This window comes from Leopardus geoffroyi, chromosome C1 (assembly GCF_018350155.1).
Source record: "Leopardus geoffroyi isolate Oge1 chromosome C1, O.geoffroyi_Oge1_pat1.0, whole genome shotgun sequence".
Taxonomy (NCBI): domain Eukaryota; kingdom Metazoa; phylum Chordata; class Mammalia; order Carnivora; family Felidae; genus Leopardus; species Leopardus geoffroyi.
Window position 1 is genome coordinate 79,319,977 of NC_059328.1, and position 21,223 is coordinate 79,341,199.

Sequence of the window (21,223 nt, forward strand, 5' to 3'; positions counted from 1 at the left end):
GAGATCCTGACCTGACCCAAATCAAGAGTGGGACGCTTAACCGGCTGAACCACCCAGACGCCCCTGAAATAAAACGTTATAAGGAAACATTTCAAACAAACCAGTTGCCGTCCAATGTATCAAGAACAGTGTATATGACTGAAGTGCCAAAAGTGATTTAAATGGGATCTTTTACTTTTTAGAAATTGCAACACCTCACTATTTATAACATGGGCTCTTCTTGCAAATGACAAGTATGACACATTTTGTGAAGAAATTGACATGCACTGATACTACAAGTCATCCTGGAGACAAGCAAAAATGAGAGTTGCGTAAAGATACATCAACGTACTTTGCCCTCTCCAGAAGCCAACGTGCAATACACCGTTAAAAATGGCTAAATTGGAATCTCTCAACGTGGCTCACTGTACACTATACTCAATTTCCACTACTGTGGATTTTACTTCTAGTTTCTGGTTTAGCTATTAGCAAGCCACTTCTCTGAACGTTTCATTTCCCCAAAAACAAGAAAATGGGTAAAGGATCATAAAGAGCTTTGATCCGAATAACATCTATTAGACATCATCAAAAGCTTTTCCTCTGGACGATGTACACAGGCCCACGACGTTCTGCTTTCCTCATATCGCATTACAGAACCCAAGCCTCTTTCTTTCATTCCCACTTTGGGCTCCTTAAAGAACAGCAAAGAGAGTTCCTTAGAAGATAGCCAGCGCTCCTTTGTCCTCAGGGAAGGCTGGGAGAAGGTTTTGAGGCCTCAGCTGGTTGAGAGATGGTAGAAGCGACCCACCCTCGCCCCAACCCAAGCCTGCGCCACAGCTCCGGTACCACGACGCGCGCGCGCTCGCCCGGCTTCGGTCCCAGTGAAGGGGCGGGATTCCGAGGCGCGTGCCGAGACGACGGCAGGCGGAAGCTGCTGGCGACGAGGACCGTTCCCGCCGGCGCGGGTGGGGGAAGGGCAGCAGCCACACCCGGAAGTCAGTCTGCGAGGGAGGGAGGGGGGACGGGGGGGGGGCGAGGCTTCCGGTAGCGCAAAGGGTATCGGGAGAGGCTTCCAGCAAACCTTCTTCCTTGGCCTCTGGAGGGACCACCGTTGCCGCGGCTTCGGCTTCCACGATCTGCGTTCGGGCTAAACGGCCACGGCGGCTGCTACTGTCGTTCCCCTTGTGCCTGGCTCTGTCCGTATTCGTTCCCAGGCGGTCGCCACGGTTCCAGCAGCGGCCGCGGCCGACATGTTGTGAGGCGGCGGCGCGGGTGTCTGAAGGATGGTTTGGCAGAGGCGCCGGCAGCGGCTGCTGGCGGCAGCGGCAGCTGGGGCTCCGGCTCTTTAGAGCCAAGCCCGCTGGGTGTCCGTCTGGTACCGCGGCGAGGCCAGTGCCCCTGGATCTTGCCTCTCCTCCGGCGCGGTTGGGGACCGGTTGGGCGACAGCGCCCGCTTGTCTGAGGAGACAACGAAGGTGGTTCCCCAGTGCTCAAATTTCCGGACCACCTTTGCTTTCTCCTCTCCGACGTGGGCAGTGCTGTCCCCATTATCTTCAGCCCCCCGACCTCCCTCCCAATCTCGCCCTAAATCTCTCACACACACGGGTGTACCCCACCCTCACGAACCAGCCCCTCCCCACCCCCCACCCCTCGTTTTCTGCACCCTCTTCGCGCTCCTGGGATCCCACTTTGAGGGCAGCCTTTGAAAAATCTTCGCGGAATAGTGGACCAGAGCTGGGGAGTTTTTAAAAGTCGGGGCGCGCGCGAGAGGGAGATACGATGGCTTCCTCATCTGGCAATGATGATGATCTCACTATACCTAGAGCTGCTATCAATAAGATGATCAAAGAGACTCTCCCCAACGTCCGGGTGGCCAACGATGCCCGGGAGCTGGTGGTGAACTGCTGCACTGAATTCATTCACCTTATATCTTCTGAAGCCAATGAGATTTGCAACAAATCAGAAAAGAAGACCATCTCACCCGAGCATGTCATACAAGGTAAGTGGTGTGTGTGGGGTTTTGTTTGAATGAGGGTGAGGGGCAGCCTACCAGTCGCGTGACCCGTTCATGTCAAAGCCTTCATTCCTCTCCCCTGATAATTACGAGTAGACTAAAAAGCCACGCGGGCATGGAGGTAGCCGGTGCCTTCAACTCGCTGTGTAGTATTCTTGTGGTGCTTTTCATCCGGCGAGTACAAGTAAGGATTGCCAGCGTTTAGGTCAGCCTAACGTCCTCCAAAGATAAAGTAGCAGTCGTCGTCTGTTTACAGCCAGGTAAGCGGAAGCAACAAGAATTTTGCCTGCCTGCCGTTGAACTTAGACATGACAACTGAGCATTTGTCTCCCTAACGTGGAACCTCAGACGTGACAACTGAGAAAGGAACCCAAAGTTCTCCCTTGGAAAATTAATTTTCAGACAGGATCTTCCGAGTATGAGTGGAGACAGCACCCCTTCCCCACCCGACCTTTTCATGGATATAGAGGAAAAGATGAATTTTCTGAACGCATGAGTGAAAGAATTCTTAATGTAAACGCCTTTAACGTTGTAAAGTTTGGTGATGTTGAATGAAGAGTGTGTTTTCAGCTTTAAGAGTGGTTCAGTGAGGGGCCCCTGGCTGGCTCAGTTGGTGGAGCATGCAGCTCTTGATCCCAGAGTTTTGAGTTTGAGCCCCACGTAGGGTGTCCGTTTTACTTAAAAAAAAAAAAAAAAAAATAATAATAATAATAATAAAAATTAAAATAGTTTAGTGGTCCTACTGTTCATCAAGTTAACAAAATTCTCCAGTTCTATTCTGGAAGAAAAGGGTGGATGATTATCCTTTCTTCCCCCCCTTTCTTTTTCCTCTCTTTCTCAGTTTTTCTTTCATGTAGCTTGCTTTGCTCTATGGAGATAAATTTTTAAAGCTTGGATTGAAAGTTTGTAAGAGATTTTTTTCATGGAACATTTCCCTGTCCTTTCCTGTTGCAATTCCCATTTAGATGCATACACTTAAGCTTTTATTGAGCATTTCTGAAAGTTTGGACAGTTTCCCATCTTGGAAAGGGTTTAGTCCAGTAGTAGGGGTTTGGGGGACCACATTCTGATGGTTTGTTTCAGGCATAGGGAGACATTTACTAGTCATAATGTTTTGGAGCACTTACGTATACTCTTAAGAAAAAGTTGCATTCAATTTGAGGTGATAACTTGCCTTTTATAATAATTAAAATTCTAACAATTTCTTGATTGCTTTTGAAGTCAAAAAATCGTGATGAATTTTAATCGTTTTAGTAGGCAGGCAGGTGTCTACCATTTTATTTTTCATAATTTAACTTTGCAAAGGTGATGTTCCTGTTACTCTGAAGTAGAGAACACATCTCATATTCACCATATCCAATATTTTATTGTCAGTATTGACAAAAGGATTAGATGATTCATTTTTGGTCCTTAATGTTGGATGGAAGGTAGATTTTAATGTACTCTGCATTTCTATTTCAGTCCATGAAGAGAAAAAAAAATCCCTGGGAAAAACCGTATTTGATTTTAAAGCTAGGTTGTTTTTTTTTTTTGTTTGTTTGTTTTTTTTACTTGTGTGGTGTGTGAATACTCTGGTAGGTACAGTGAAAGTCAAGTCTCTATTTTTCCTCTTGTGTTTTATTTTTACATTGTATGTACATGTTTTAAGTCTTTCATGAGATTATCCAACACAGCTATAATTTCCTTTTACAACTCATAAAAAAGAAAAAGAATGTTTTATCCACATTGCCTTTCTAATGAAAATTTCAAAAACTTTCTAAAGGATCTGCCTAAACATTTGTTTACAACACAGGAGTGAGGATTGTTCCAAAAGTCTAATAACACATGACAATCTGTCTTCTTGGGTAGTTTATTCTTTTCTAAGATATATTTAGATTTCTGATTGACATGATGGAATAAAAGTGCAGCTGTAGCAAGCAGTATGCTAAATAGCTCAACTTTGGAATATGCTAAATTTAAGGTGTGAGTCCAAAAGTTCCAGTGAAAGCGTTTTCCTTTGTGTACTGAGGATGATTGATTATTTTTTAAAAAATCATCCACGTAAAAAAAAAAAAAAAAAAAAATCATCCACTGACCTGTTACAGTCTTAAAATTTACCCTTTCTTTGGGTAACGTTGTTAAGTGGATAAGAACCTACCATTTTTGCCCCAAATTCCTCCAGTTAGGGGAATACATCTTATACATTTATAATCTCATATTAATTTCATATTGTTTAACCATTTTAAAGAATTTTTGTCTTGAGTGGTTACTTTTTTTTTTTAAAAGAAATCCTCTAAGGTGTGTATTTTTTTTAGGTGTTTAAAATGTATCTTTACAGATTAACCCTGGAAAGCTTGCTAAATCATGGTAAATAGGACTTTTTTATGCTTTTCTGTAAGCATTTATTATTTTGGTATATAGGATATATGCAAGTGGAATAATAATGTACATTTAAAGTCATATGAATCTCACATTTGAAGTTCCAATTTTTTAGTTTAATAAGTTTAATGAACTAGATTTTGCTTCAGGACATGTCATTTGTTCACTTGCTACTTTGCTTTACATTGTCAGAGCAAATTAAGCATTTGAGGCTGTTCTGTAAAATGGAAGTTATTAAAGTTGACATAACTTTATTGTTAGTAAATCTTTGAAATAGTTAAACTTTGAAAAAATTATGAAATGTTTTGCTTTTTTTGAATTTAAAAAGGGGACTTGGTATTGAAGATCACAGATGCACAAATAAAGGGGTTCTAAGCTATAAAAGGTGTTCCTTTCATGTTATTGCTAGTTTTTGTGAACATACTCTTAAATAAGTTTTAACATGTTCTGTTGTATTATGTAAAGAACTGACATTGAGAGTTAAGAACTGCAAGTTCTACATTGGAAAGTCTTTGGCCTTAGGCAAATCTGTTAAAGGTTTCCTCATTTATGTATAAATAATACTTAATTGTTTCAGGTATTACTTGCAATTACTGAGAATCAGTCAGGGTTGAGAATCTTACATCATATGCTGCAATAAATAATTTTATATTTTTAGAAGTTAGCTTTTCTTAGGCAAGCTTTAAAAAAAATGTTTATTTATTTTGAGAGAAAGAGAGAGAGCTCATGGGAGGGGTAGAGGGAAAGGAGAGAGAGAATCCCAAGCAGGCTCTGTGCTGCAGAGCCTGATGCAGGGCTCCATCTCACCAACTGCGAGATAATAACGTGAGCCAAAACGAAGAGTCAGATGCTTAACCCACTGAGCCACCTTAGACACCCCTAAGATGTTTATTCATTTTTGAGAGAGAGAGAAAGAGCACGTGCAGTGGAAGGGCAGAAAGAGACGGAGACACAGAATCTGAAGCAGGCTTCAGGCTCTGAGCTGTCAGCACAGAGCCCAAAGCAAGGCTTGAACCCACGGACCGCAGGATCATGACCTGAGCCAAAGTCAGACGCCCAACCCACTGAGCCACCCAGGTGCCCCTAAATAGTAATTTTTAAAATGCGTAATGTTACTGATTAAAATATAAAGCTTGAAGTCTGTTATGTTTAACCTTACAGCATAATGCCATTGTAAAGCTGAAGTATAAATAAAGATATTTTAAGTGATTATTTTTTTGAATTTTTAATCTTCTGCCACATTTCCCCCCCCACATTTATAACAATAGTTAGTAACTGAAAAAGTCTCTGAGGATTTGCTTCTTCAGCAGTGGAGTTGCTCCAGGCTATCTCTGTTGAAGGAATTAAAAAAAATCTAGTCCCTCTCACACTGGTACTTTTGTGAAATACAATAAAAATGGATCACTAGAAAAACAAAATTGAAAAATACATAAAATTTCAATTTTTGTTGTTAGATTCAATAAACTTAAAATTACTCTTGTCAAATTGCTCCTCCAGCTTTATTGAGTTATAATTGATATAACATTGTGTAAAGTTAAGGTATACAGCATAATGATTTGATATGTGTATATATTGTGAAATGGCACCACAATATGGTTAGTTAACACATCCATCATCCCATGTAGTTAAAGTTTTGCTGTGAAGGTTCCTAAATGCTTTCTTTGATTTCCATACTTAACTCATCACAGACCATTATAAGCAGTTCTGGCACAAGTCCATGGACCACAGTTTGAGTAGCTTTGCTCTAAAGCCTAAATAAACCACAGTCTATTTTAGAAAGTGGATGTGAAGTAGTTTTTAAATCAGAGGATCTGAGTGATTGCAGAGTTGTAATAATGAGAATGAAAATGATATTGTATTATCTAAATTATCATGCATACTAGTATTTTTTCCAAAGGGACACATTATGTATATGGAATTGGTATTATCACATAATCAAATTTTTTTCAAGTTAGGATTTTATTATTTAACTTAAAACTGACATATCTTGTTTTTATTTTTCTTCTGCTACCCAACAATTTTGAACACTACTGGGTACCTGGCATGGTGTTAGATAATGGTAAGGGTATAACGATTGATTATATTTGGTTCCTGCTCTGCCCTCAGTCTCTCATTATTGTCCCAGATTCCCAGGGGTAGTAATCCATAGAGGACATAATTAAGGGTCTTCAGAAACCTTTGCCTGGCTAATGAGCCAAGAAGTCACTTTGGCCTATGTCATCCTTTTAATGCATTTTAAGTGAACTACCGCCCCCCCCCCCACTTCCTTTAACACATAAACAAAAGAAAACAAATTTGAGAATGCTATTTTACATATTTTAATATTTTAACGAAAAACCTGTATTACACATTTGAATATGAAGTAATTCACATAAATTGTTGTTATAACAAAATTTTATAGGATTGCGTTACTTTTGTAAAATAAGATAAGCCTGTATTATTGTTGCTGGATGGAAGTTTTCACCTTTTTTTTTTTAAAGGTTTTTTTTTTAAAGTGTTTTAACATTCATCGTTTTAAAAAAAGTTTATTTGGGGGGGGGGGGCAGAGAGAGAATCCCCTGCCAGCTCCCCGTATCAGCACCGAGCCCAACACAGGGCTTGAACCCACAAAACCATGAACCATACTGTTGAGATCTTGACCTGAGATCATGAAATCAAGAGTCAGATGCTTAACCAACTGAGCCACACGGGGGCCTTAACATCTGTCTTTAAAATTGAAAAATGTGGCAAATATTTTTTTCCCCTAATATACCATGCACTTTTCTGGGTATAGTTTTAAAGTACATGGCAGAGGGGAGCAGACAGGCATCTGAGGAGCAAGTGATGTATGTGTTTTACCAGCAAAAATTTTTCTTTATTTTTTTCTTTTCTGGATTTTACTCTGAGATCCTTGATAGAGCCAGGGCCCTAACAGTCCATTAAGTCTCTTTATACAAACTAGAAAAAGGCATTTCTTCCCTAAAAACCTTTACTACCATCTGCCAGAAAAGTGCCGTAATAAACATACAGATCTATGTTTACAGTATGAATGGCCTTCCTTAGATATGGTCCTGTTGTGCACTGAATAACCTGCAAACCCGCAATGATGGCCCTGCTTAAGAGTCATTTCCCTTATCCTTTAAGATGTTCCTTGTGTAAAATGGAAATGATTATTCCTATATGGTAACAAATGGTGTAAAATATCTCCTTGTTTAGAAAAGACTATTATCTACTTATTCCTGGTAACCATAGTGTATTTAAAATTTGGATTAAAGTCAGTGCAGTTTTAGAAATTAAAATTTATGGCTCTTCCTGTTGAATCATTTAATTGAGAGTACAAATTTGTATATGGCAGCTCTTTGAATAATATTAAATATTAACCTTGGATTCACTTGCAAATTTTTTTAAAGTGGTGTTCTCAACCTTAGATGGTTTTAAAAGTGAGTTTTTTAAATTTTTAACTCAAACTCTCCATGGTTAAAAATAGTTTGGATTGGATTTTTTTGATGTTGAGTCTAGTAATTGATGATAATTTGAAGAATTGTCTGCATGGTGTTGATTAATTTTATAAATTTAATATTTTATATTATAAATATATTCATTCAACTTGAATTTAGTGTGATAATGCATAGCTGCACATTTATTTATGTTCTGTACACTTATTAGGGTGCTCTTTTAAATGTAAGGGAAAAAATAAAGATGAATAATACATAGTCCAAGTGGTTATGGGAATCTTATGTGCTAGACATGGTGTTAAATGCTGTAGATCACTTGTTGATCCCTATAGTCCTAAAAATAATATCGTGAATATTTTGTTTATTCTGTGGGCCAGCCTCTGTTCTAAGCTCTTTGTTTATATTAATTCATTTATTCTTCACAGTAACCAGATCTGATGAGATACAGGTACTGTTATTCTTGCTTTAGTGGCACAGAGGTGAAGGAACTTATCTAGGCTCACACAGTTCATATGAGGCAGAGCTGGGATCAGTCTCTGGCAGCTGTAGGGCCTGCAGGCTTAACCGCCATACTGCATATGTTTTAGGAAGATACTACGAAATGCTATTCTCAGAGAAGGAAAACTGAAGCTTAGAGATATGAAGCAGTGTATCCAAGGTTATATGAATATATTGACAACCAAATTTCAAATTCTAGAATGTCTATCTGATTTTACAAGGGAGAGATTACTTCTATCTATGAGCATCAGGCAAGTTTACTTAAAGATGGAGTTTGATTTGAGCCTTGAATGCATTACCGTCAGTATGAATGTGGGAAACTGATGTCTGTTGGGAAACATTGAGCAGTTAGATTTAGCATATGTAGGGATTTAATGGCAGAAATAAAGCTGGAAATGTAGTAGGGCTAGATCCTAGAGAAATGTGGTATACGCTAAGGAAATACGACTTTCTTCAGAATGTTGGGAGGAAACCACAAGCCATTCTCTTGGTTTCTTTTGGTATTGTCTCCAGCCAATATAATTGAAAATATACTACTATATGCCTTTAAAAAAAGAAGAAATTGGGGTGCCTGGGTGGCTCAGTCACTTAAGCATCCAACTCTTGATTTAGGCTCAGCCCATGGTCTCAAGGTTCGTGAGACTGAGCCCTGTGTTGGGCTCTGCTCTGACAGTGTGGAGCCTGCTTGGGATTTTTTCTCTCTTTCTCTGCCCTGCCCCTGCTCCTTCTCACTCACACTCTCTCAAAATAAGTAAATAAACATTTAAAAAAAAAAGAGAAAAAATAAAAGAAAAACTTTGGCTTCTAACATTGACACCAAATTATCAGTCTGTCAATTCAAGTAAAAAATGTAGGCTGCTTAATCTTCACTTAATTTTCCACTATATCTCCAACTTTTTAGGCCAAGAATTATGTGGTAGTTATTTTGATATTCAGAACTCAGAGTAACGAATTACTGAAGTTTTTTGGGGAGCAGAGGCAATAAGTTAGTGTAATTAAAATTCAAGTAATAGTACTCTGCTTTTTGGCATGAGATTATTTCTAAAGAAGGTTGATGCAAAACAGCTTAATATTTGAAGTAATTAAAGTCATAAATCATTTCAAAATGTCCTTAAAAACCACAGCTTATACGGGAGGGAATGCGTATTTGTAAAGGTGTATTTGGTATTCTCCCTGAAGAACAAATCCCTGTAGTTGGAATTCGGGGCAACTTTGCTGAGGGCAGTCTGGTTCATCATAATTGTTGAAAAACTGCAAGAACTGATACACTAAGTTAAATTCATCAACTATATTTTTCACCATCTATATTTCATCATTGGGTCAGAAAACAAAAATGCCTTTGGGGCACTGGCAATATATAGAAAACTATAAAATAACAATTTTAATTACTGTGAGCCAAAAGAAAACTTTATGCTTTGTCTTGATTATAGAAGGCATTTAGAAGGTACATTACTATAAAATTTTCTTTCTAAATGTGAAAAAATAAAGGGAGAGAAAATTGTTAATACTTCTAACCTTATAGTCTTTCTTTATCCCAGTTTTCTGCCACATCAGTTGAAATGTTTTTATAGTGCTTCCTGTTAAGTTTTATTTTCAAGGGAAACTTGTTGGCTGAATATAAATGCTGAATTTCATAAGTTATTTCCACCCGTATTTCTTAAACTTGGCAGTTGGAGTACCTTTGCTAAAAATAGTGTCCTGTTTGGTATATTGTACAAAAGAACTTATCCATTCTTTTATCCCATCCTACTGAAACTTAGAACATATGTTACCAACCTACTTTTTCTAAGCCAAATGGCACAAAATATGTTATTAACAAGTAGACTCCAAATACTTGTTTTTTTGGTATTCTTCTAGAAAGTGTCTGAGGTAATGATGTTTGATTTACTGTGAGTGGTATAGGAAAAATGTTTTCTTACTAAAAGCACATGTTCTTACATCGGACTGTTTTTTTCCTCTCACAGGAAATGCTTTGGTTTTTAAAAATTAATCAGAAAAGTAAAGGCCTGTGCTGTTAAATGTTCCTCAAGTTTTATCTAATTTGTAATATAATAAGAAAGTTGATACAATATTGTGATTTAGCCATTCAAATAATTGCTGTGCAACTATAAAATAGGTAAAATTATTAGAAGATAGAAATCTCCTCCCCTCCAAAAAAAAAACCCAAAAAAACCACAAAAGCTTAATCTTCCATAAATGGGGGGAAAGACTAAGTTTTATCACTCTTTCATGTTTTCATTTCCCTAGCACTAGAAAGTTTGGGCTTTGGCTCTTACATCAGTGAAGTAAAAGAAGTCTTACAAGAATGCAAGACTGTAGCATTAAAAAGAAGAAAGGCCAGTTCTCGTTTGGAAAACCTTGGCATTCCTGAAGAAGAGTTATTGAGACAGCAGCAAGAATTATTTGCAAAAGTAAGTAATGCATTATAAATTGTTTTCATCTGAATACTGCCCTGTTTGCTAACAGAAATCATACTGGTTTCTGAAATCATTTCTTAAATCAATATATATATACACAGAGGATTTTCTTTCTGTGGCTGGTTGTTTGATCGTAGAGTCTGATGTTTAAATCTAACCAGTTTGACTCTGGCCAGTTATTTGCTTCATAAAAAAATAAATATTTGCTCATTAAAATTTTTTTTTTTTTTTTTAAACGGGGTGCTTCGGTGGCTTAGTGAGTCAGGCGTCCCAACTTCAGCTCAGGTCATGATCTCATGGTTTGTGAGTTCCAGCCACGCTTCTGGATCTGCTGTCAGCTTAGAGCCCGTTTCAGATCCTCTGTCTGTCTGTCTCTCTCTCTCTCTTTCTCTCTCTCTCTCTCTGCCCCTCCCCCACTCTGGTGCACGCTGTCTCTAAAGTAAACGTTAAAAAAAACTTTTTTTAAAGTAAATAGTTGCAGCAACCTGTTTTCTTTTTTTATTAATTTTTTTTTAATGTTTGGGGCGCCTGGTTGGCTCAGTCAGTTGAGCACCCGACTTCGGCTCGGGTCATGATCTCATGGTCTGTGAGTTCAAGCCCTGCGTCAGGCTCTGTGCTGACAGCTCAGAGCCTGGAGTCTGCTTTGGATTCTGTGTCTTCCTCTTTCTCTGCCCTTCCCCCACTCATGCTCTGTTTTTCTCTCTCTCTCTCTCAAAAATAAACATTAAGAAAAAAAATTAAAAAAAAATTTTTTTAATGTTTATGTATTTTTGAGAGAGAGAGAGAGAGAGAGACAGACAGAGCGTGAGTGGAGAATAGAGGGCGGAAGACACAGACACTGAAGCAGGCTGCAGCTTCTGAGCTGTCAGCACAGATGTGGGGTTCGAACTTGAACCGTGAGATCATGACCTGAGCCGAAGTCAGACACTCAACCAACTGAGCCACCCAGGCGCCCCTTTTTTAATTTTTTTAATGTTTATTTTTGAGAGAGAGAGGGAGACAGAGTGCGAGCAGGGGAGGGGCAAAGAGAGAGGGAGGCATGGAATCTGAAGGAGACACCAGGCTCTCAGCTGTCAGCATAGAGCCCAGTGTAGGGGTCGAACCCACCGACCATGAGATCATGACCTGAGCTGAAGTTGAATGCTTAACTAACTGAGCGACCCAGGTGCTCCAGCAACAATTGGTTTTCCAAGGAGAACAACTCCAAAATAACTACTGATTTTACTTTGAGTTTTTTATTTTTTTGTCCAGACAGAACGACCAGTTAAAAGCATGAAAAGTATACTTAAACATTCTTAAGATTTAAAATGATGGGCTGGTGAGAAAATACTATATCAAATTTTATAATGAGTGGTATATAAGGAAAATTTAATAAACATCTATTTTATAGTTAAATTAGGTTTTTAATGTACCTTTAAAACAAACATACTAATCTTAAAAAATTCCTTCCCTCTTTCCTTCCTCTCTCCCTCCTTTCCTCCCTTTCTTTTTTTTTAAATTTTTTTTTTCAACGTTTATTTATTTTTGGGACAGAGAGAGACAGAGCATGAACGGGGGAGGGGCAGAGAGAGAGGGAGACACAGAATCGGAAACAGGCTCCAGGCTCTGAGCCATCAGCCCAGTGCCCGACGCGGGGCTCGAACTCACGGACCGCGAGATCGTGACCTGGCTGAAGTCGGACGCTTAACCGACTGCGCCACCCAGGCGCCCCTCCTCCCTTTCTTATTAAAACTCTTAATTCCCAGTCTGTGAAGGATTAGTACTAATATTCCTCTCTTTAAAATAAAAAAAGGAGAAGATGAAGTTCTTATTACTCTAAGTTTTGGCCTCTCATTTCAAATTAGATTGTAAGGCAGTTTTGGGTTGAAGAGGTGAGATTTCCTACCAGTTACTGTAGTTACCATTAGAACTGAGAAGTATCACTTTTGGTAATCTCTTTCAGATTAGCCCTATACCTGATCTCTTTGTAGTCATAATAACTTAAGTAGTCATAAGTTTGAATCAAAAAGCATTTGAATTTTAAGTGTTATCAAGCACTAGACATCAGAATACCATTCAAACTAATAAAAATAAAAGTTTACTAACATTTATTGAGTTCTAATCATGTGTTAATCATGTTGCCAAATAATTTACCTGTATTTTTTTAAATCCTCACAACAACCTACAAGATCGGTACTAAGGAGGTACTAAAAGCTTTTGAAACAGGTGTGAATAGAAGTAAACACTTTATAATCCATATGAATATGAGATAACAAAGACTGATGATTAAAAAAACATTAGTGGCTATTATTTATTAACTCTCTGCTATTGCAGATCACCTAGAGAGTGCCAAATTAGATATTTGATAAAAGGGAAAAGATGCTCTATTACTTTACATACTTTGCAGTTTTTATAAATATAAATAAGGTAAATAAATGTGAATTTTATTATACTCATTTACACGTTAAGAAACAGACTCAGATGGAGAAAGAAACTTGCATGAGATCATTTATTCATTTGTTCTACAGATGTTTACTGAAGTCCTCACTATTTATCAGATATAGTGCTAAATGCTAGGCTTGTAATAGTATACGAAAGAGACATGGTTCTTATTATGATGGAACTTAGTTTACTGGGAAGGATTGAGTTAAACAAATAAAACAGGTTAAGTTCATATAGTTAGGAAGTGTTGGAGTCTAAATTCAGACTCAAGTCTCCTGACCCCTAGACATGTGCTGTTTCTACATTACTATGCTAATGTTCTAGCCACCATTTTGTCCACTTACACTTATTTTAGAACTTTTAAGTGGAACATGATGGCTTTATCCTTTCCAGGGCAAAAAGAAGAATTAAAGAAATAATTGCCCACCAAATCTGTCTTTACCTTTCTATCCTTGTCATTTTTTATTTCCTCTTCCTTATCTTTCTTCATTCTTGCCTTCATCTATGGGTGAGGATCCCTTAATATTTCTTTGCTCTTGTGAGGAAAATCAACAGAGAGGTAAAATTATAGCACCTGTCTAGTACTTCTTCCTTAAAGCACAAAGCACTTAAGTCCTAAATATGGTAAGTAAATATAACAGCTTTTTTATCAGTTTGATTTCATTTCACCTTTTAGACTTTATTTTAAATACTAACACAATAGCATCTTCATTTGAAGCAGTCTTTCAACTGCTAGCAACAAAATGTGGAAAGGGGGAACCATTAATATATTGAAGTTAAGATTAACTGTAAATTACAAATGAGTTATTTTAGTATTTGGGTGGGGAGGAGAGTCTAAAACATAATGAAAATCTCCAAAAGAAGAAATTAATTAAGAAGTATACACTTACTGTCTTTCACACTCCCATTTTAAAAGAAAAATACTTGAGGTAGGTTGGGTAAGAGGCAAGAGAGAAAAAAATTAGAAAAAGTACTGCTGAAAATTTTAATTTATGAAAATAAAATTTATCAATCAACATAGACTTTAAAGGCACAAGAATGTTTTTATGTCTAGACAGAGAAATATGTTTGCTAATATGGGTACTTAAAAGTCAGTTAAATTTTTTTTTTAATCTTTCATTTATTTTTGAGAGACAGAGAGAGACCGAGCACGAACAGGGGAGGGGCAGAGAGAGAGGGAGACACAGAATCTGAAGCAGGCTCCAGGCTCTGAGTTGTCAGCACAGAGCACGACGTGGGGCTCGAACTCACGAAACATGAGATCATGACCTGAGCCGAAGTCGGATGCTTAACTGACTGAGCCACCCAGGTGCCCCAAAAGTCAGTTAAATTTTAATTGTAACCAGTACATGTCTTTGTAGATTACTGAATAAACTATGAGATCAAGCAGCTTTTGCAATAAAATCTGTGTAGAGACTTGAAACTGAGTTTTTTTTTTCCTGTGCCACGAAATTATACCTGTATATGATTGATTAAGTCACAGAGTAAGTATTCTTAAGTTTATTAAATTCACATATTTGGTTTGCCCTACGATTTTCTTATGAATTCTTAAAATGTTTTTCATGAAGCATTCTTAGTGTTTTTTACACTCTGGGTATTCCTGCCGTAAGGTAAATATGCCTGTGTGTTAAAATAACTATTTTTCATACTTTTTAAGTAAAAATAGATGCAATTAGTTATTAGAATATCTGGTTTCTGATTTCCTAAACAAAAAAAGTTTTTGTCTTTTAGGAGAGGTATGATATAGGTACACTGACAACTGTAATATGAGGCTAACTACTTTCATGAGGAAAATATAAAGAGTTCCCAAGTACAGAGACATTACATTAGATTTTGGCAGTGTAAGAGTGTGCTAATAATTTCGCATGTGAGTGCTAATACAAATTTAAACCCAAGCAGATCTCATCACATGTTACCTTATGAATGTTGACATTGGAATACCTTACCTGTAGTATAATATCAGTTCTGGACTGAAAAGTTGAGGAAGAAACTCAATTTTCTTTTTTGCATAACTCAGAAAAACAGCTTGTATGCAGTTTACTTGTTGACCTCAGCAGATGACCTAAGCTGATAGTGTTAATTCAGATTTAAGAAATTATTGGAATCTTGGTTTGCATAGATTCATGATCGATCTACATGCAATACTAACTAAATTAGATAGCTTTTACATTTTCACATGTGTATATAGGCCTTCTGCACTCTTTCCAACACCCATTAGTTATTGAACTTTGTAAACTGGCATTAAGATATACAGTATTTTGTTGTACCAGTTTCATAAATGGTTTATAGCACAGTATGTGTGGGTTTGAGACATACCAAGGGTTAGTTTCTCAAGGTTCTTGTTGTGCTTACTGTAGTAGCATTTGATGGAGGATCTCTTATATACATTTGTGGTAGATGAAAAAAAAATTATATTGCAAATTCTTTCTTTTTTTTTTATTTACTTATTTATTTATTTATTTTATTTATTTTTGGGACAGAGAGAGACAGAGCATGAACGGGGGAGGGGCAGAGAGAGAGGGAGACACAGAATCGGAAACAGGCTCCAGGCTCTGAGCCATCAGCCCAGAGCCTGACGCGGGGCTCGAACTCACGGACCGCGAGATCATGACCTGGCTGAAGTCGGACGCTTAACCGACTGCGCCACCCAGGCGCCCCCTTTCTTTTTTTTTTAAAGCTTAAACCATATAGTAAGTTTTGGTCCAAGTTGAGTAGGATAAGTTAAACTTATATTGCATTCTGTTAACCAATATAAATGTATTTTTGCAAATCAAAATCACAAGGAGATGTTACTTATAAATATGTTAATTGGGGAGATTTCATCAAGTGAAATGAAATAATAAAATACAATACTAGGAAAAAAAAAATATTTTTGTAAGCATAGTTGTGTTGAAATAAAGTTTTCAAAAGAAAAAAAAAAAACACATGCACCAATAACTAAACAATTTTCTTAGCCTGAAACCCACCTTTCTGTGCTTTGATTTGTGATCAAGCCTAGTACTCTATAAACCACATTTCTGCCTTTCTATTGGACCTCATTGGACTCTGCTTCCAGTAGGGGGTTCTGGAGGGAGATTGCCAGGCTAGAGGAGGAAGGCAGCACTTGGGCTCCTTTCTTTTACTTCCTGTTAGCTTCAGGTTCCTTTGAGCAACCTACCAATGCATCTTTACTCTGGCTGCATCAATTTTTTTTTCCTGTGGCAGGAACTGAATCCAGCGTATAGTTTCTTTACAGAACCAGCATAAACATTCATCATTTTCCTCCAGGGTGTGAGTCTCAAACCTTGGGCCCTCTATCAAGCTCAGAGATGCTTTTACCAGCCAATCTATGTCAGTTCTTCAGAACTGAGTTTCAGTTACATGGATTGTTCTTTTAAGCTTCTTAAAAATTAAGTTTTAAAAATTCCAGCCTCTTCCTTTATTCCCTCAGTTTTAGGATTGGTGGCTGCTTTTGGTAGTTACCAGTTGTGTAATATCTAAGTGTTCTTTTCATGCCTTTTCAGTGACCTAGTTACCAACTTTATACTTGGTTAACAATCCTTTATATTGCATTCTTTCTATTCCCCTAACTAATGTGACTTCTATCTCCTGATTAGGTCCTGAATGATACAGTTAGGACTTAGGAAAAAAATGGAGAAGATGATACTTCAGTTTGACTTGAAGAGTAGAACTTCAGTAGGTGAAAATTAGGAAATTTCAAATAGAATGACTATCAGCATGAGTTAAGGTAGTGAAAATGGGAGGGTATGGTGTATTGGGGAAGCATTTTAAGTTTTAGGGTTTTTTTTGGAGTACCAAGTATGTATTACAATTGGGAGATAGGTTGGGGCAAGCAGTAATTTGGAGGACCTTGAACTCTAGGTTGAGAAATTGGACTTGATTGGGTAACAAGTGATTTTTTTTTTTTAAGTATAATAATGACCTGATTAGAATTTTCTTCTAGAAATGATTGGATAATAAATTCAAGAGAGATTATTAAGAAAAGTTAGGAATGTACGTGGTAAAATCTTAATGTTAGAGTTATACTGAGCTTTACTGTTTCCCACAAAACATGCTTTCAGAAAATACTGGAGGACTGTGTGTTGGGAATGTAACATGGAGTATGAAAATAGTCTCTATTCTCAAGTCTAGTGGGAAAAAAGATACATACTCAGATAATTTGAGAACAAAGTAAATAGGTATGGGAATGCATAGAGAATTTTGGCATATCAAACAAAGTGCACAGTATGATCTAGATGGCCAAGAAAGACTAATTTCTGTTTTAATAGATAACTAGGAATTGGCTATGCATAAAGGAGGGTGGTGTGGTGAGTGTGAGTCAGGCTTAAAGGACAATTCTGAGAAAAGGCAGAAAGGGAAACAGCATTGTTTTGGTAGATTCCAATGGAATTTATATGATCTTTTCAAGAACAGATTTTTTCCTTCTTGATGTGGTTTTTCTGCTAATGAATTAAATCGGGAAAGACCTTTAGCTGTTGCAACATTGCTTGTAACGTTTATGTGCGTATCTTGGTTGCTAAAATTCTATGATGGTTTTTAGAGAGGATATATCAAATGAATGGATTTTAACTATCTCACTTAAATTCAGTCCTGGATAAGTGCCTTTTCTCTAGTGGGTATATGGGAAGGGTGTGTGTGTGTGTGTGTGTGTGTGTGTGTGTGTGTGTACCCATGTGTGTTTATTTAGGGGAGAGGGACAGAGGAGAAATGTATGTATAGGGTAGGGAACTGTGATAGAAACTCAAACATCAAAATAGCTATTATACTCATGTATAGTACTTTTTCTTAAGAGTTAGGGGTACTATACTAGACAACTTTTAAATCATAGAAATAATTTTTAGATTGAAAAATGTTTACATCTGGGGTGCCTGGGTGGCTCAGTCGCTTGATCATCCGACTTCGGCTCAGGTCAGGTCTCGTGGTTCACGAATTTGAGCCCTGCATCAGGCTCTGTGCTGACAGCAAAGAGCCTGGAGCCTGCTTCAGATTCTGTGTCTCCCTCTCTCTGCCCCTCGCCCACTTGTGTTCTGTTTCTCTAATTCTCTCAAGAATAAATAACAAACATTAAAAAAAAAACATTAAAAAAATGTTTGTATCTAAATTGTAAGTTGAGAGGACAAAAGAATCAAGTGAAAAAAAGGAAGAGAGAGGGGCTCCTGGGTGGCTCAGTTGGTTAAGCATCTGACTTCAGTTTGGGTCATGATCTCGTGGTTCATGGGTTAGAGTCCTGTGTCAGGCTCTGTGCTGACAGCTCTGAGCGTGGAGCCTGCTTCAGATTCTGTGTCTCCCTCTCTCTCTGCCCCTCCCCTGTTCACACTCTATCTCTCTGTCTCTCAAAAGTGAATAAATGTAGGGGTGCCTGGGTGGCTCAGTCGGTTAAGTGGCCAAGTTCGGCTCAGGTCATGATCTTGTGGCCCCACGTCGGACTCTGCTGACAGCTTGGAGCCTGGAGCCTACTTCTGTTTTTGTGTCTCCCTCTCTCTCTCCCCCTCCTGTATTCGTGCTCTCTCTCTGCCTTTCAAAAATGAATAAATGCTAATAAATAAATAAAGAAAGAAAGAAAGAAAGAAAGAAAGAATAAATGTTAAAAAAAAAAAAAGAAAGAAAGAAAGAGAGAAACTGGGAAAGGAACCAAAGAGAGAACATTATGATTTTTGTACCAGCTTTTTCAATTTCAGTTGAACCAAAGGTCATAAAATTATGTGGCATAAAAGGACTGTCTATAAGAGAACCAAGTTTTGGAAACTGTCCTTAGTTGATAGAGAAGCAGTTGTCTAACTGTATTTCCTTATAGAGTTCATGTTTTCCAGATGTATAACAGTTATTTAGCGGTTGGAAAATATCCAAATTTGGTAATAACTAAGTCTGTAATTGGCTTAATCTATACTTAACCAAAGTGTGTATGTTGTGAGTTTTAAAAAAATTATTACTTGTTTTTATGTTTTTGGTGTTTAGGCTAGACAGCAACAAGCAGAATTGGCCCAGCAGGAATGGCTTCAAATGCAGCAGGCTGCCCAACAAGCACAGCTTGCTGCTGCCACAGCCAGCGCATCTAACCAGGCTGGATCTTCTCAGGATGAAGAAGATGATGATGATATCTGAAATTTACCAGCTGAGTTTCTATTTCCTCTATAAATGTTTTTCCCTGCACAAGAAAACAGTGAAAGAAATGCTTATCTGTAATTTTGTATGCATCTTGGTGGACTTGCCATTGGTATTCTAGGGATGTCTGCTGTTAAGTTTCATCTATTGTGTGCTATTCATGTAAAAACTGTCTCTTTGAACTATTGAAAATTTAAGATTCAGTATAATATCAATTTTGAATTTTTAATGGTGTTTATGAAATTTTAGATAGCAGTGAGTCCTTTATTTGATCAATAAACAGTGTTACAGAAAATGTCAAGTTTATAAAAATACAGTGAAATTTATACAGAAACTCTAAATCTGCATTTGCATTTCCTCTGCCCTTTTAACTAGACTAAAAATTGGGAATTTTAAATTATTGGGGGGAGGGTGTTGTGTAATGCAGTAGATGTTAGATCAGGATGGTGAAAAAACAAAGAGTTCAGTTTTGTAGTATCTGAATTTTTTGTCTTTTAAAATGAGTGTATATATATATAGGCAATAAATATATATGCTCAGATAAATATGCTTGTTTAAAAAAATCTCAAAATGACATCCAAAAACTTAGGAAGGAGTATGTTCAATAGTAGTTCTATGAATTCGGTGGGTTATGTTTTTGATTTTGTTTTTGTTTTATGTAGAGGTAAAAACTACAGTTTTATTATGGCATAATTCATCTTGAGCTATGCTATTACATTTCAAAGACTGCCCAATTTTGAGGACTGTCACGATTCTTACTATTTCACTCCAATAATTGTTAATAGTATTACTTGCTTAGTCTATCCATCTTTATTGGAACTTGTGAAACAATTGCTTAGGTTCCATTGGTTTAATGGAGATTCATGAATATCAAACCTTTGCTGGGGGAAAGAAATGAAAGTTAATAAGCATGCTTACTATAAAAGAGGGATTTTTTTTGTAATTTAACTGATAGTTATAGTTTACTTATTGTTTGTTTTTAGCATTACTTTTACATTTTCTTGACTAGATGGCCTAGAGTGTCCAGTGCTTCCTTTTGAAATGGCATCATTATCTCCATCATAATTGAGTGATAGCTTTAAAAATGATTGGTTTTATTTTGTTTAAGAAAGCGTGTCATAACTGATCAGCCCTATATGAAACATAAATAGTTTCAACCTACTCATTAAAAGGGAGAAGCTTTAATTTGGTTCCACTAAATAAAGTATGGTAGTGATTTTTATAGGAATCCAGTGTATTGAAGAAATGGCATATTGTTTGTACTTTGGAAACAGAATGGAAAAGCCACTTTAAGATAGTATAAAGTAATCTAAATTCCTATGTCAGTTGCCAAATCATTTAAATTTGTATATTCACCAAGTCCAAGGATAAATTGTGGTTGCTGGGATTCAGTTTTAATTGGAGAGCTAAATAAGTAAAGTTTATAAGTATTAGATTTCTTAAAGGTCTTATTTTGCAGTTTTAGAAAAAGTGAAATATTAGCATACGTTTATTAAATACACTTCCCCCATGCCATGAAAAGGTTAATTTTGCTGAATGTTTTAAGTTGAAGTTGATATTGTATCCATGAAGTGCTTTGGACAAGATAGAAGGGGTTGTTTTTTTAAAAGTTTAAGTACCAAAGGTAGTCTAGTCTAAGAAATAATAAGTTAATAAGTGTTGGCTTTTCTAATTTGTACTGTAACATCCTTATTCTTTCTATTTTAAGTATATCTGTTTCTTAAGTAAACAACTTAGATATTTTTCCACTTTTTTTTCCCTGATGCAGAGTCCAGGTTAATTAATATTTTACTGCATCTGATAATGTATTATATGTTTGAAGCCTAGTGACTTTTCATTTTGACATTCTTGTGATTTCATATGCTGTATTCTTCAAGCAATAAAATCTGATGTGTTTTATAAATTGTTTTTATATTTAATAATCTACACAGATTAACAGCAGGAGATTGCTATTACTAACATTTTTAGTAGTTTCGAGAATCTTAGGCCCAACATTTTGA

At 37.1% G+C, this 21,223-nt stretch overlaps 1 protein-coding gene across 1 annotated transcript; it reads left to right on the plus strand.

Annotated features, from left to right (window-relative positions):
- Positions 1-1,758: 1,758 nt before the first annotated feature.
- DR1 (down-regulator of transcription 1) lies at positions 1,759-21,126 on the plus strand. The gene is made up of 3 exons (XM_045478326.1): positions 1,759-1,978; positions 10,531-10,694; positions 19,077-21,126. The coding sequence occupies exons 1-3, from the start codon at positions 1,759-1,761 to the stop codon at positions 19,221-19,223; spliced, it is 531 nt and encodes a 176-aa protein (XP_045334282.1). The 3' UTR covers positions 19,224-21,126.
- The last annotated feature ends 97 nt before the right edge of the window (positions 21,127-21,223 follow it).

Bases quoted from the DNA above. Each gene is read 5' to 3' on its own strand.
- DR1 (XM_045478326.1), top strand. From the start codon at position 1,759: ATGGCTTCCTCATCTGGCAATGATGATGATCTCACTATACCTAGAGCT. The intron at 1,979-10,530 runs GTAAGTGGTGTG...TCATTTCCCTAG, and splicing joins ACCCGAGCATGTCATACAAG to CACTAGAAAGTTTGGGCTTT. The intron at 10,695-19,076 runs GTAAGTAATGCA...TTTGGTGTTTAG, and splicing joins AGCAAGAATTATTTGCAAAA to GCTAGACAGCAACAAGCAGA.